Source organism: Nestor notabilis, unplaced genomic scaffold (assembly GCF_000696875.1).
Source record: "Nestor notabilis isolate BGI_N333 unplaced genomic scaffold, ASM69687v1 scaffold10215, whole genome shotgun sequence".
NCBI lineage: Eukaryota > Metazoa > Chordata > Aves > Psittaciformes > Psittacidae > Nestor > Nestor notabilis.
In genome coordinates, this window is record NW_009930642.1 from 43,790 (window position 1) to 58,433 (window position 14,644).

The 14,644-nt window shown below is 35.6% G+C and overlaps 1 protein-coding gene across 1 annotated transcript in view; it reads right to left on the bottom strand.

The window, feature by feature from the left end:
* LOC104406505 (CUB and sushi domain-containing protein 3-like) overlaps positions 1-14,312 on the bottom strand; it is a gene marked incomplete at both ends in the record, with an annotated part of 49,156 nt that extends 34,844 nt beyond the window's left edge. The window contains 4 exons of the mRNA XM_010015500.1: positions 1,004-1,180; positions 2,842-3,024; positions 9,331-9,504; positions 14,127-14,312. Of these exons, the coding sequence (XP_010013802.1) occupies positions 1,004-1,180; positions 2,842-3,024; positions 9,331-9,504; positions 14,127-14,312 (720 nt within the window). The remainder of the gene's footprint in view (positions 1-1,003; positions 1,181-2,841; positions 3,025-9,330; positions 9,505-14,126) is intronic.
* Positions 14,313-14,644: the final 332 nt, after the last annotated feature.

Genomic DNA, 14,644 nt, shown 5'->3' on the forward strand with positions numbered 1-14,644 from the left:
GTTGAAACATTAGAACCGTTCATAGAGGTGGGTCAGGAGTAATACGGGAAAAGATCTGTTTGCTCTTTTCTCTTATGCTGCAATGATTGACTTTTAAAGGCAACAGGAGATGTAAGGAGGTGACCTAGATTTTACTGAGACACTGTGTTTTGTCATAAACATAAACATAGGAATAAAGCTATATGTGGTAGCTACTTAGCTGGCTCAGTGGCATATTCTGAAATCCACAGATGTAGACAGTCAAAAGAATTACAGAATGGTGAGGTTTGAAGGGACCTCTGGAGGTCATCTTATCCACCCCCCAGCCAAGCAGTCCATTTAATGACCCAAAATTGGACCACCTCTATTTAAGTTGCTGTAGTAGGCAAAAGCCTGCTTAAATTGTTGTAGTGATGCTGAGCAGAAGACCACTGTACATCAAGGAGTCAGTGATCTGCAATACAGTTAGTCTGAGGAGTCCCAGACCTGTGCTGCATTTTGCTGCCCATCCACCACAGCCTTCAGACCTGTGCTGCACAGATCCTCTGGCCATGGCACAACCTCATCCAGCACATTGCAACAAAGGAGCCTCATGGACCCTCCGCTCAGTGTCAGCAACTACACCAGCTGCATACCCTTACTTTTTATCTAGCAGTGTAGAAACAAGTTCTCATGAGAACATTGTTTCTCTTTGACTGTAGAAATTATTATATTTGCTTCATTGGAATAAAATCCTTTCATAGCTTAAACATAATAGGTTGATACCGTTTTGACGATATCATTACAGTTATGAGAATTAAAGAAGGTAGATCATGTAACCATACAACTCCTTTATTATACTGTCTGTCTTTAAAAAAAAACGTACTCTTAATCTTTTTAAGTATTTCATGTATACAAAATTGTGTATGAAGTAGTACAATAAAAAGCTGAAGACTTAATTTATTTGCATCCAACTTTGATATTTTACTTTATTGTCTTTCAGAGGAGAGAAAAACAAAGACTATTCATTAGACATGCGTCTTACTTGTGCAGTTTGGCAAGGATCCAGACCATGTTCCATTGGCAGTGCATTGTCTTACAGATGATCCGGAGAGTATGTATCCTTCCATGCATGAATAAATTACTGAATTAGAGAATGTAGTTCCATCAATACGAAATACTTTTCCATTAGCAGTTGTTCCTGGATTACCACACTGCACAGCTATAAAGTAAAATGTTATATATGTTTAAAACACAGTAAAGATGATTTTTGACAGTGCTGCTGCCAGCAGTGTTATGTGGTAGAAATATGTGTTGCTGTTCAGACAAATCCAAGTTTTGCCACCTACTATTAGGGCATGTTGTACAGTAAATAGCTGCATTAATTACTTGGTTTTACCCTTTTGTATACAGGGAAACACAGCCTCCAAATTTAAGCTTAAAATCTGTATTAAAGGAAAAGTAGCTTACTTGTGAAAACAAACCTCCAATTACAAAAAACCCCACATGTACAGTTGCAGATTCAATTTGAATCTATAGTATGTATGCATTTATAGCATCACCAAAGTACATTTTCTACCTAATTCAAAGCACAGAATAGAGTCAAAATATTATTTCATAGGCACATACAAGCCTGATGTTTGCCAGTTCTCTGATGATTAACTTTAAATTGGAATGTGTCTTCCATGTGATTACATATATACCCATATATACATCGAATCGATATGCCCTAAACTATAACATACCTACACATGCATTACACACACACATCTATATCTATACATCTATATATATGTACATCTATACATCTATATATCTATATTCCTATATCTATGTATCTCTATCTGTGAACCAGATCCATTAAGATCTTTTTTTGAGGGAATAATAACACCAGAAGTATCTTAAAAAGCATACTTTATTCCTGTAATAGATAAGATCAAAGAAGAACAGCAGAAAGTTCAGTTGGGTTAAGCATATCCCTTCAGATACCAGCATACAAACACACATATGTATTTATGTTGTGTCAGGATGGCAGTCATTCAGCAGAAAAGGTATCAGAAAACCAGCCTGTTGAATAAGGTTTTAAAATTAGATTATTATTTAAAACAGATAACGCAGTCAACAGTGATAAACTGGCAAGTAAGACTACAAGTTCTCAAATTTCTGCTTTTCAGGAACCTTTTCTTTCAAAAGAAGTCTCTTGGGAATTGTTTCGTATTTTTGAATTAAGATAATTAAGGTAATAAATTATTGTCCGTATATATTCCATTAGAGATTTCTTTTATGATAATACATCTGGCTTGAAATTTCTAGAATTATTATTTTCCAAATAAACTTGTTTCAGCATTTCATTTCTTATTGAAAAATGTCAACAGAATTAGTAAATAAAGATTTTATTATGACATAGATGTATCTAATAAAATCCGGACATTGATATTTTCCTAAAACTCAGTTCTTTTCTCTGAAATTCAAAGTTATCTATATAATGGTTGTAAGTAAAGATTAAGTGATGGTGTGATTTTTAAAGGAAAAAATCTTAGAGCAAAAATTGAGTTCTAGACGTCCTACCTATTTCTTTTTCTGTTTATTTTTTTGTACTGGATAGCACAAATAGCTGATGTTGACACAAGATTAGGAAGAAATAAACAGTCCAGTATACTTTTTTTTTCTCAAAACTTTGAAAACGTGCAGTTTCATGGTTGCTGGGAGCTGATTTCAAATTTGTTACCTGACATCAAGCTATTGCTTTGGTGTAGTAACTTATGAGAAAAAATTGTCAGTTAAAAATCAACTGTATACCAAAAATGGCAATATAAAACTGGTTTTCTGATTACCATTTTTAACAAGACAGTTTAAAAATACAGTGGATCCTCTGTGATTTACCTTTGCACTCTGGTTGTCTTCCCGTCCAACTTCCATTTGCTAGACATGTCCTTTCTTCTGAGCCATGGAGGATATATCCAGTATCACAGCTGAAATGTACTGTGCTTTTAATTTTAAAATTGTTTTCTTCTCTAGACCCATGACCTGGGATACCTGGATCACCGCAAGAACCAGCTGTATCACCTAGAATTTAGAGTGTAAAGATCAGAATAAAGATGAAATATTATTATGATACTGCATTTAAAATATATGTTTCTATATATTTCTAAATTTATAAATAAATTTGTATTTATAGAATACCCCCCCCTCCAATCTATCTCAGTGGGTGTGATTTCCTATAATTTCAAAATTACTGGATTCTCAAACAATTTCTTTGTACTTATTTTATGTAAGTACAAAACAGAAACTGTAATGATCTCAAGATTCCTCTTAGACCATGCTAAGCTTTTGGTAATACAATCATCAAACAAGAATAAGGAAACAAAAAACAAGCCAAAAAAACCCAAACCCTTGACCATTTTTCATTTGAAATAAAGAATTCAGAACAAAACCAAAGTCCTGATCATAAAGATAATTTTCTTGATTACCTATACCAAATATTCATAAAATACTTCCTGTTTTTATTATATCATTAGAGTTGTAACAGTTTTACCACTGAAGGAAAGCTGTAGTCGACAATTTTATGTACATTTGACATAAAGCACTTGTCTGATTCACAGATATGTTGAAATTTCACTTCAAAGACTGCCTGATAGCTAAATCTCCCTCAGCTAGAAATGTTCAAGCAAATTCTGAGACAGAGGGTTAATGTTTTCTACTATCTGTTTTATCTGAACATCAAAATAATCAACATAGTCATAATACTAATAATAAGACCTAAGATTATACATCTAAATCTTCATTTACAGTGGGAGCTTTTAGGGAGCTTTAGGTAACACTGTATTTGCACAACAGGACAGTTGTTTAAATCTTTTAGTATATACTTAGGATCTGCTGTTCCATCTTTTTAGAGGTCTTTAAGCCAGACTTCTATCTAATAAGAAATTAAGGTATATTGTATTACTGAGTTAGAACACAAACGAGTTTAATTTTAGAATTCTTGGAGCTGCTCTGTTCAGGTTTTCATCCACAGCTTATGATTTTCCATGAAACTTGCAAATAAATATATGGGTTTAAACTTAAACAGGGGAAGTTTAGATTAGATAGAAGGAAGAAGTTCTTTACAGTGAGGGTGGTGAGGCACTGGAATAGGTTGCCCAGGGAAGTTGTGAATGCTCCAACCCTGGCGGTGTTCACGGCCAGGGTGGACAGAGCCTTGAGCGACATAATTTAGTGTGTGGTGCCCCTGCTCATGGCAGGGGGTTTGGAACTAGGTGATCTAAAGGTCCTTTCCAACCCTAACTATTCTATGATGCTATGAAGCCAAACAGTCTTCTATACAAAAAATATTTCAAACATCGTAATATTTTTTCAGGGCATATCTGCATTATTTTGTACTTATTTACACTAATGTAAGTAAAGAAGAAATATTTTAGGAATCAGCAAGAAAGCTTTAATTCAGCTACTGAAGAACATCATATTATGCATATATTCACATTTGTGACAATTATTAAAAGATTTATACAAATTATGCAAAGAATGCCATACCTTTCTGGTATTAATTTAACCTTAAATAGCAGTTACAAGGAAATTTCTTACACAGAAATAGTAGATAAAGTGGACTGCTCCAAGTACCAGAAGACCAAAAGTGACAAACCCAGTATCAAGGGGTTCTATGGGAAGTTAGGACCCTGGAGTTGTAGATGCAGAGGAAAACAGAGCTTCCCCTGTCTTGGTTGACACTATATGTCTGTAAACTATACTGCTGGAGTGACTGGATGGATACATATCTTTACTAACAAAAGCATGTACAGAACAGCTTGCTTTGCTTTAAGAATTATGGTGTATGAGAAAATGCTTGTTTTAGTCAAATGCATTTTTGTCACTTATGAAGGTAGTTCGTGTGGCTGCCTGCAGTTTGTAGGTCATGCTTTCTACTTTTTATTTTCTTTCGTATAGGCCATGCTTCCTTCCTTCCCCACAAAGTCATTGAAAACCACCATAACTCTAAGCACCTCACGGGAGCTGATCTGCACCATTCCTGTAGGCTTATGGAAAGGAAAATGCAGCTATGGAGCCTCAGTCTGAAGGTACATCTGGAGAGTCAAAGAAAAGGGCAGCCCTTTGCTTGGAAATGCAAAAAGAGAACAAACCTGGCAGTTCATACTTACTCAATCCCTTATTGAAGAAGCTGACAAAGTAGGCTAATTGTGAAACACTCTCACTAATTTAGGAGACAATTTTATCATTACTTAAGTTAAACAAGCTTCATCTGACACTTTTCACTTGAGAATAATCAAACTAATGTATACCAATATATTACATTGTGAGCTTTTAGAGCATGTATGTGCAAAAAATACATGGTCCTATGTATTTTAATACTTTCAGAAAAAACAATTAACTCAAGTAAGTATAAGAGCTAGCTGACTGGTTCAAAATCACAGACTCAGAAGTTTAGACTCTTCTCCATTTATGCACTTCATTATGTGACACACATCAGTAAAGCAGCCTCCCAGGCCTGTTTAAAAAGAAACTGGAAATAGTTCCAAATTATTGTAAGTAAAAGACTTTTATAAGCTTTCAAAATACTTCATGTCCACGCTAGCCAGGTGACTTAACATCCCTCTATTTGAAAACAGTCTGCTACATATTTTTACAATAATTTAAAAATGTCCTAGATCAAGATATTTTTTTGGTCTGGGGAATCCATATCTTACATTTTCTAATATGATGTATTTAGACTATGAAGGATTTGGATCAGGGCCTATTCATTATGCTATACTTGTAAAATCTCTACAATAACAGCTCATTTTTCAGCAAGTTATTTGGCATTATGCCTAAAATAATTTTCAGATGAAAAAACCTGAAAATAGGCTTTTTACTATGCCAACTATAAACCACATATTCCTCTTGTAAATGAAATCATGTGTTCCTTCCTAATGCCTAATTATTACTGTGAATTATTATTTTTTTAATCTTAGGGAGGTTAACCACCAGCTCTTCTGATTGAAGGTTACAGAGATAATTTTTCTAAATGACTAATCATATCAGGAAGCTACAGTGATATAATCAATGATATCATAACAGAACAATTTCTTATTACCTCACGCAGAGATTCAACTAAGTGATTTTCAAAGTCAGCTATGAGCCATCCTTTACCCACACACGTAATTCTCAGTTGGTATTTAATCTTAATGAAAAGGAGGATATTTAAACCACTGAAGTAAGTACACAACCATCGCTGCACTTAGAAGGAATTATAAGTTAGTGCAAATTTCTGACTCAGTGATGACTGAAAACTGTTCTGTTTAATGCCAATAGGTATCCATGAGACATGAAAATTCCTTCTAGCTCTAGGACGTGAAACATAAAGTACCACATCACAAATGGAAACTGTTTTAGGGATGATGTGACAAAATTTGGTTACCTTATATTTGCAGACTTAGCATTTTCTGTTTGAATTATTCTCCATATATGAAAAACATAAGCATACTATATCTTTTGTCAGTTGAACATTCTATATTATGTATTATTAATATTATCCAGGAAAAATACAATTTTTTAGGCTTTAATATGCATTAAAAATCAAGAAATCAACTTATTAAGGCTAATAACGAAATCTAATGATGTCATATTTTAGAAATTTTTAAATAAATTCGGTATGGTAAACTGCGAATTACTTTGAAATGAGAAAGCACTGGAGATACACTCTGAAAACAGTCTTGATATACTTTGAAAAACAAAATCTTCAAGTTGTCCTAAGCTAGAATTATAGTAAGGTACAGTACAGCTACAGAAAATAAGTTTGTATCCTGCCACAATTTGATTTGCTGTGATTAACATTTGAATGTATGTCAAGGAAGTGCTTCTACATGTATTGACAAAAATTCATTAGCTCTGATTAAAATTTCATATACGTAGCTACAAAAATTGTCATTATTAAAAAAAAAAAAGATTTTCATGCACCTTACTTATGACTGCTTATCCCAAGATACTGAACATTTAATTTAATAGCAGGATGATTACAGCAGAATTATTTTTAACTTATTTTAGTAAGTTCCTTTGATATTTTCATAGATATTTTTCAGGCCTCCTATTTCTATTCCTTGATATTTTTGTCTATTTTTATTTTTTAAGTCACAAATTAGATTTTTTTTCTTTATGAAGACTCTGAACAGCCTTAGATTTTATCTAAAGAGTATTTTTTCCCAAAACCAATATCTATGCATACTAGCTATAAAAAAAAAAAAAAATAACCTATTTGAATTTGCAGTTGACATAAATTTTTCATTATTTATTAAGTAATATTTAATATTAAATTTGATTTCTGGTGCATAGCTCTAAACACCACAGGCTATAAGATCCTGATCTTTGTTCCTGTTGTGGCATATCTCCCTCCAACTTTATTGATGGAATGTTAAGAGATTAAATTAGGTGTTCACATTTTCTAGTTTCAGACCCATTTTAGATTGTAAAGGCAGATTATTGAAAGAAGAGGGATTCACAGAGCAAGATAACATTTATATTTTCCTTGCCTGCAACCACTTCCTAGAATTTTGCAGTGGAAGCTTCAGATACTGAAAAATTCATCCACCCATTTGGAATTTAGTGCAAGAAGCACCATTTAAATATTTTTTTATTATTTTTTAAACATTTCTGTGCCATGGGCTGTAAAAAAAATTCATATTCTGAAACTGTAGCTGACATAATTGGTTTATACCTGAATACACTAAAGAGTTGAAGGCAGGAGTTAAAATAAAAGTTTTGGATTATGTAATTATGTGAGACTCCACCTGGAGTACTGTGTCATTTCTTGGGTCCAAAGTTCAAGAAGGAGACAGACCTATTAGAGCAGGTTCAGAGGAAGGTCACAAAAAATTAGCTGGAACACCTCTCCATACTAAAAGGCTGAGAGAGTTTGGGCTGTTTCATTTCGAGAAAGGAAGTCTCCAGGGAGACCTTATTGCAGCCTTTGAAGATAAATAAAAATATAAGATGGTGACTTGTCATCAAAGCCTGTAGTGACAGTAGGAGCAATGTTTTTAAACTGAGATAAGGTAGGTTTAGGTTGAAACTAAGGAAGACATTTTTTTAGGATGTGTATGGTGAGACACTGGAACGCACTGCTGAGAGAAGTTGTGGATGCCCCACCCCTGGAAGGGTTCAAGGGCAGGTTGGATGGGGCGTTGAGCAACTTGGTCTAGTGGAAGGTGTTCCTATTCATTGCCAGGACGTTGGACTAGATGACCTTTGGAGGTTCCTTCCAACCCAAACTATTCTATGATTCTAGTGGAAGATGTCCCTGCCCATGTCTGGAGGGGTTGAACTAGATGATTTTTAAAGGCCTCTTCTGACCCAAACCATTCTATGGTTTCATGATTTACTAATGCTGTAAATAATCTGGATTTTTAGTATGAAACTAGTATAGCAGTATTGTCAGATTTGCATATCAGTTATTTTTCATCTCTTGATTTGGCATAGCCGTAACCCAAGAAAACTATGTGACGCTTTTCTTCCTATTTTCTGCCTTCAAGGATATCTAAATACACTGAATTACATAGGTCTGAATAGGTCCAAACCCCCACTGATTTCTTTAAACTATATAATGGAAACATGAGGATGACAAGAAAGAACTTCCCCCAGTATTTACTGAGAATTAAAGCTGTTAACATGATTAAACTACGCTACAATCTTTGTTTACATACTCTAAGATAAGAAATGGGATTTACCGAAATCACAAATCGGGTGTATTCTGGATTTGTTTTTTCACTTGATCACTGGTTTTAAAGTGAATCAAACTAATTGTGAAACAGACCATTTTTAAGCATAAAATTGTTGTGAAAATATAACTCAGCTTCAGTGAAAGCTAATGTATTACAAGGATTAGACGGTGTCCCCTCAAAAAATAAGCACCCTATCTTGAAATTATGTGGAGCCCACTTGGCCTCATTATAAAGATGGATGTATCATGCAATTCAGACATACCTGTAGTGTCATAAAGTCAGTAGATATTTTGCAAGTTGAAAAGACACCCAACAAACCCATCATCTTGAAAAGATAATGATGCAATGTTTCCCTGTGGAAATTAATACTCTTTCCAGAACTTACACAGGAAATATTTTCAAAATAAAGTGGTTCCTTTAACATTGTACTGAATATGCAATTTCTTACTTATGTGTCACTGAAAATGAGACATATATGTATGTCACTGAGAAAGCCTACTTCTTCCAAACTATTTTCTTGGTAGTAGTTTATACTTTTTTTTTCACTTCTACTGACATAGTACTTCAGTTTTATGTATGATATCCCAGGTTTTAAAATGGCCTTCTGATAAAATCAAAATGCATTCAAAACAACTTCAGGGCACACTCGTTAATTCAAAAGTATTACCTGAGCAATGAGGAAGAGATCCACTCCAGTGTCCATTTAACTGACATGTACGAGATGACTGCCCTAACAGCGATCGTCTACCTGTGCAGGTATAATGAACAGTAGACCCAAACGTGTATTTATCTCCAGACAGGACCGCGTTAGGAGGAACGCCAGGATGGCCACAGTCAATCACTACAATGCATAATTATTGGAGATGAAAAAAGGTTATTATAACTGATCAAAAAGTTTGTAGTTATGATTTTCATAACTCCATACATATACTTCAGGAAGAGACTGATATTTTTAGGGTTTGGGCCTGGGAAGCACATTATCTGATTGAAAATGCAAAATACGTTACAGACCAAAAACTGTGAAACAAATATTTGGAGATGTCAAAAAGGTATTTAATGTACAAATATCAATGTCAAATGACATCCGATCACTAGGATGATCTTTACGACAAGAGCACACACACACACAAGCACACACTCAATGCATCTCCTCTTCAGAGAAAAAATAAAGGAACATTGTATCTGCCAAAGTCACTGCCGAGGTAGAGAATATGCAGACCTTCAGCTCTCATTCACTGGTCCCCAATCATTGGTCATGAGTTCCATCAGATATATAATAAAATCATTTTGCTAAATTTCACTATGAACCTTAACGCTAATATACCAATCTAAACTCAGTAATATGCTAGTCTAGTTTAAGACCATTTCCCCTTGTCCTATCACTACAGAGACTACTAAAAAGTCTGTCCCAACCTTTCTTATAAGCCCTTTTTAAGTGCTGAAAGGTCACAATAAGGTCTCCCTGGAGCCTTCTAAGGCAAAACAACCCTAACTTTCTCACCCTTTCTTCACACAGGTGGTGCTCCATCCCTCTGTTCATTTTTGTGGTCCTCTTCTGGACCTGCTCCAACAGGTTCATGTATTTCATGTGCTGATGACTTCACAGCTCGATGCAGTACTGCAGGTGGAGCCTCATAAGAGCAGAGGGGGAGAATCATCTCCCTTGACCTGCTGGTCACACTTCTCTTGATGCAGCCCAGGATACAGCTGGCTTTCTGGGCTGTGAAAGCACAGCTCATGTCCAGCTTTCCATCCAGCATTTTCCCCAGTTTCTTTTCTGCAAGGCAGGAAATCTCAATCCCTTCATCACACAGCCTGTATTGACACTCAGGGTTGCCCTGACCTCCATCTGCAGAGCCTTACATTTGGCCTTGTTGAAACTCATGAGGTTTGTATAGCCCCACTTCTCAAGCTTGTCCAGGTCCCTCTGGATGGCATCCAGTCCCTCAGTCGGCTGCATAACTCAGCCTGGTATTGCCTGCAAACTTGCTGAGGGTGCACTCAATCCCTCTGTGTGATGAAGACACTAAACATTACTGGTCCTACCACCTGTCAATGATATTCATCTTGCACATTGAGACACTGTTTGCTACCCTCTGTATGCAACCATCCAACCAATTCCTCATCCACTGAACAGTCCACCCATCAAATCCATCTCTCCAATTCAGAGAGAAAGATGTTGTGTCTGACTGTGTCAAAGGCCTTACAGAAGTCCAGACAGATGATGTTCATAGCTCTTCCCTTGTCCACCGAGGTAGTGACTCCACCACAGAAGGCCACTAGATTGGTCCAGGCATGACTTGCTCTTTGTGAAGCCATGCTGTCTGTCTCTAATCACTGGAGGATGTGTTCCATGATTTTCACAGGCACAGAGGTGAGGTTGCCAGGTCAGTAGTTCCCAGAGTTCTCCTTTCTACCCTTTCTAAAAATGCATGCAACGTTTCCCTTTGTATAGTCACTAGGGACTTGACCTAACTGTCATGACTTGGAGAGTGGACTCATGGAGACTGACTTGGCAACTACACCAGCCAGTTCCCTCAGGACTCTTGGATGTATCTCACCAGGTCCCATAGACTTAGGTCTATTCAGGTTCCTCAGGTAGTCATGAACCTGATCTTCTCTTACAGTGGGTGGCACTTTTCTCCACCAAGCCCTGTCTTGCAGTCTATCGGTCTATCCACTCAAGACGTTTGCAAAGAGAGGTTGCTAGTGAAGACTGAGGAAAAAAAAAAAGAAAAAGTAATTGAGTACCTCAGCCTTTTCCTCATCCGTAGTTACCACTTTGCCAGTTGTCTTCATCAGGGGCATGGGTATGCTTTCTTTGACCTTCCTTTTCTGGCTGACATACTCATATAAAGCCATGCCTTGGCCTTCCTGACCCCATCCTTACATAACCAGGCAGCATCGCTGGTACAGGTACTCTTCCCAGAATAACTGCCCCTGCTTCCACTGCCTGTGCATTTCCTTTTTGCCCTTTAGTTTGACCATCAGGTCTCGTCTCATCCATGCTGGTATCTTGCCATCCCTTCCTGATTTCTTATGTTTGAGGATTAAGAACTCTTCCTTTCTACAGAAAATGTCCTTAAATATCTGCCCGCTGATCTCATCCTATTCCATCACATAGCTGCACAGTAGCTTTTTATAGGTATGTAAATCTAATTTTACATTAAGCTTTGATTCAGATTTAAAGAACAAAAGAAAAATAAAAGAGAAAAATATTATTGATCTTCAGAGTATGTAAAACATCAGGTCAAATGATATTTTTTCATTATTATGGACAATTATCTATCAATCTCTGTCATGTCAAACCTCCCTTTCCTAAAAAAAATAAATAAATCTGAGAGAAAAATATGCAAATAATTATTTTGCCAATGTAACATTTCAATGGATGTTTCTTTTCCCTGAAAACCCTAACCCCTAAAACCCAAAACCAAAATACACAGTTAATACTGATAATGGATGAGATATATAACATTCTGAAAAACAGAAGTGTAAATCCACATCCTCTTCTGGTCAACTATGATGACATATCAGTAAAATTACAGCATCATTAGTTTAAAGCCTGATTAAATTTACAAATGTTCAATTAAATGAAATATTATACCCTAATTCTTGGGTACTGAATTAAAAAGTAGACATGAGGGTTTTTTAATCTGTATAGTTGTCAGCAATTTTTATTATTCTACCTGAGCTAGAAATGTCTATATATGTCATATTGTGAGGGAGGAAATGTCAGAACAAGGTGATGCAATAGATTTATTGAGAGAATGGCACAGACACTAGCAAAAAAATAGCCTATATTATTTGGATTTCAAGCTTGGAAGGCATGGATTGTGTGTAGTCAGATCTCAGTAGTTGAAGAATAACAAATCAGAGCGTGTCTATCAGAACTAAATCGAGAATACTTTGCCATACAAAACCCCACTGATATGGGCACTGGAATTCTTTCAGGTGTGTTGTCCAAACATATCTTCATTTTGAGTACATTTCAGATTTATTTTACTGGAAACATGTAACCAAATAGTGCATGTCCCTGAAAGTCTTAGTTCAATGGGAGAGTTGAAATGGCATTGTGATCCAGGCCAATGCTAAATTCTGCTCCTTACAGGATTTACAGAAACTAGAACTCTAGCTATGACACATTTCAAAGGAATTGAGTCACTTTACAAGTGAACAACTTTTCCCTTGTTACCATGTCTCTTCTCCATTACTCTAGCAATATTTTGAAAAAAGGTCTGTTTTTTGGGACTAGTTAGAGACTGAAATCCAGCTACATCAAAAAATAATCCAACTTGGCTCAAAGGATAACATCTAGCAAGCTTTCCACTTCTTTTCCATTGCTCTTATAGTGGAAAAATGTGCAGACTACTAAATGACTGCCCTGGATATGTTCAAAAGGGAAACAATTTGCAATACACTCCAGAAGCTGAAATGTTCTTGTTAAAAAGTAGTCAATAGATGCATCAGAATCAGTTTTGACAAGTTTTATGATTATTAAATATCCTGGATAGTGGCTATGTTAGAATTTATTGACCTTTTTATATAAATGACACAAATAAAGCTAAGGATACCCTTTCAAAAGTACACATAGCACTCTTACTTCCAAAGCTCAGGTTAAAAGAATAGTAAAATCTGTAAATCTTGCAACAATTTTAAAAGAAGACTAAGAAATAAAAATGCCAAAGTAGAAAGAAGAAATCTCTGCACCTTCACTTTTAGGTTTTCCTTCTCTTTGGAGATATGTTACTATTAAGTAACATTCATCTTTCTGAAATTGTTAATGTGAAACTTGCAATCAAGCTATTTATCCTATCAAAGAATGGGACAACTTTCAGAACCAAAGGCATTAACAGCAATAACAAAGTTTCAGGTTTAGATTGATTGATTGATTGATTGAGAGAGGAAAAACAGAACTGGAGAACCTTCAGTTAAGAATATATCTACAGTATTGCAAGTACCAGTTCATGATTCCTGAATAAGGAACCCTTAACCTGTTTTTCCCTTTAATCTCTACAATATAAAGCTTTCAGCCTTTCTCAGAGAAAAATTTTGATCCTAAGGCAAAACTTCATTCCCAGACTACAGAAAACTGGGTAAGCCAGCTGTCCCAGACAACTGAAAACATATGAAACATCTATGGCTGTATCTACATCACAGTTGCAAAGTTGTTCATGAAAAGCTAGAACAAAACCCACCTGCTTTTGTTGATCCCCTTGCCTTAGTGGATCATACGACTATGATGGTCAGGCACATCATTCACAGATGTTTGTTTCATTTACCAAAATTTCTCTAAGAATATAATTGCACTACTTCAGCTGCTAGTAAGACCTTCCATCGTTACTGCACACACACAAATGTATATGATTATTCTAGTTGCTGTCATGAGACTGATGGAAATGTCATGTAAATTAATACCTAGTCTAGTCCACAATCTTTGTAGAAGCATACACATTATCTACTTACTAATGCACTCAGGCAGAGGTTTGTCCCAGTGTCCATTTGGTTGACAAATTAAAACTGAAGAGCCAAATAAAAAATATCCAGGATTGCAGTCATAAAATACCACTGTGCCATACGTGAAATTTCCATGTTCAATTTTACTTTCTCTTATAGAATTTGCAGGAATTCCAGGATCAGAACAATTGACCACTAAAAAGAAAAAGAGCATAGACTTGAGAGTCATACAAATACAATCTACTAAAATGGCCTTTAAATGGTCTCTTTTTATTTATATGAGAAACTTTCAAGATGTTGCTACCCTGATTTTATATACCCTGATTTTATATATAATGATACTGAATTAGGAAGATAATATGAAACCAGGAGACGCTGAACTCAGAGGAAATGAAGGAAATGTTTCCTCACAGAATGTGATGATGCTATAAAAGTATTAGCCACTAACAGTGACTGGACATATTCAATTATATATTGAATATGTGAAGAAATAGATAAATATAATATATAATACATAAATATATAAT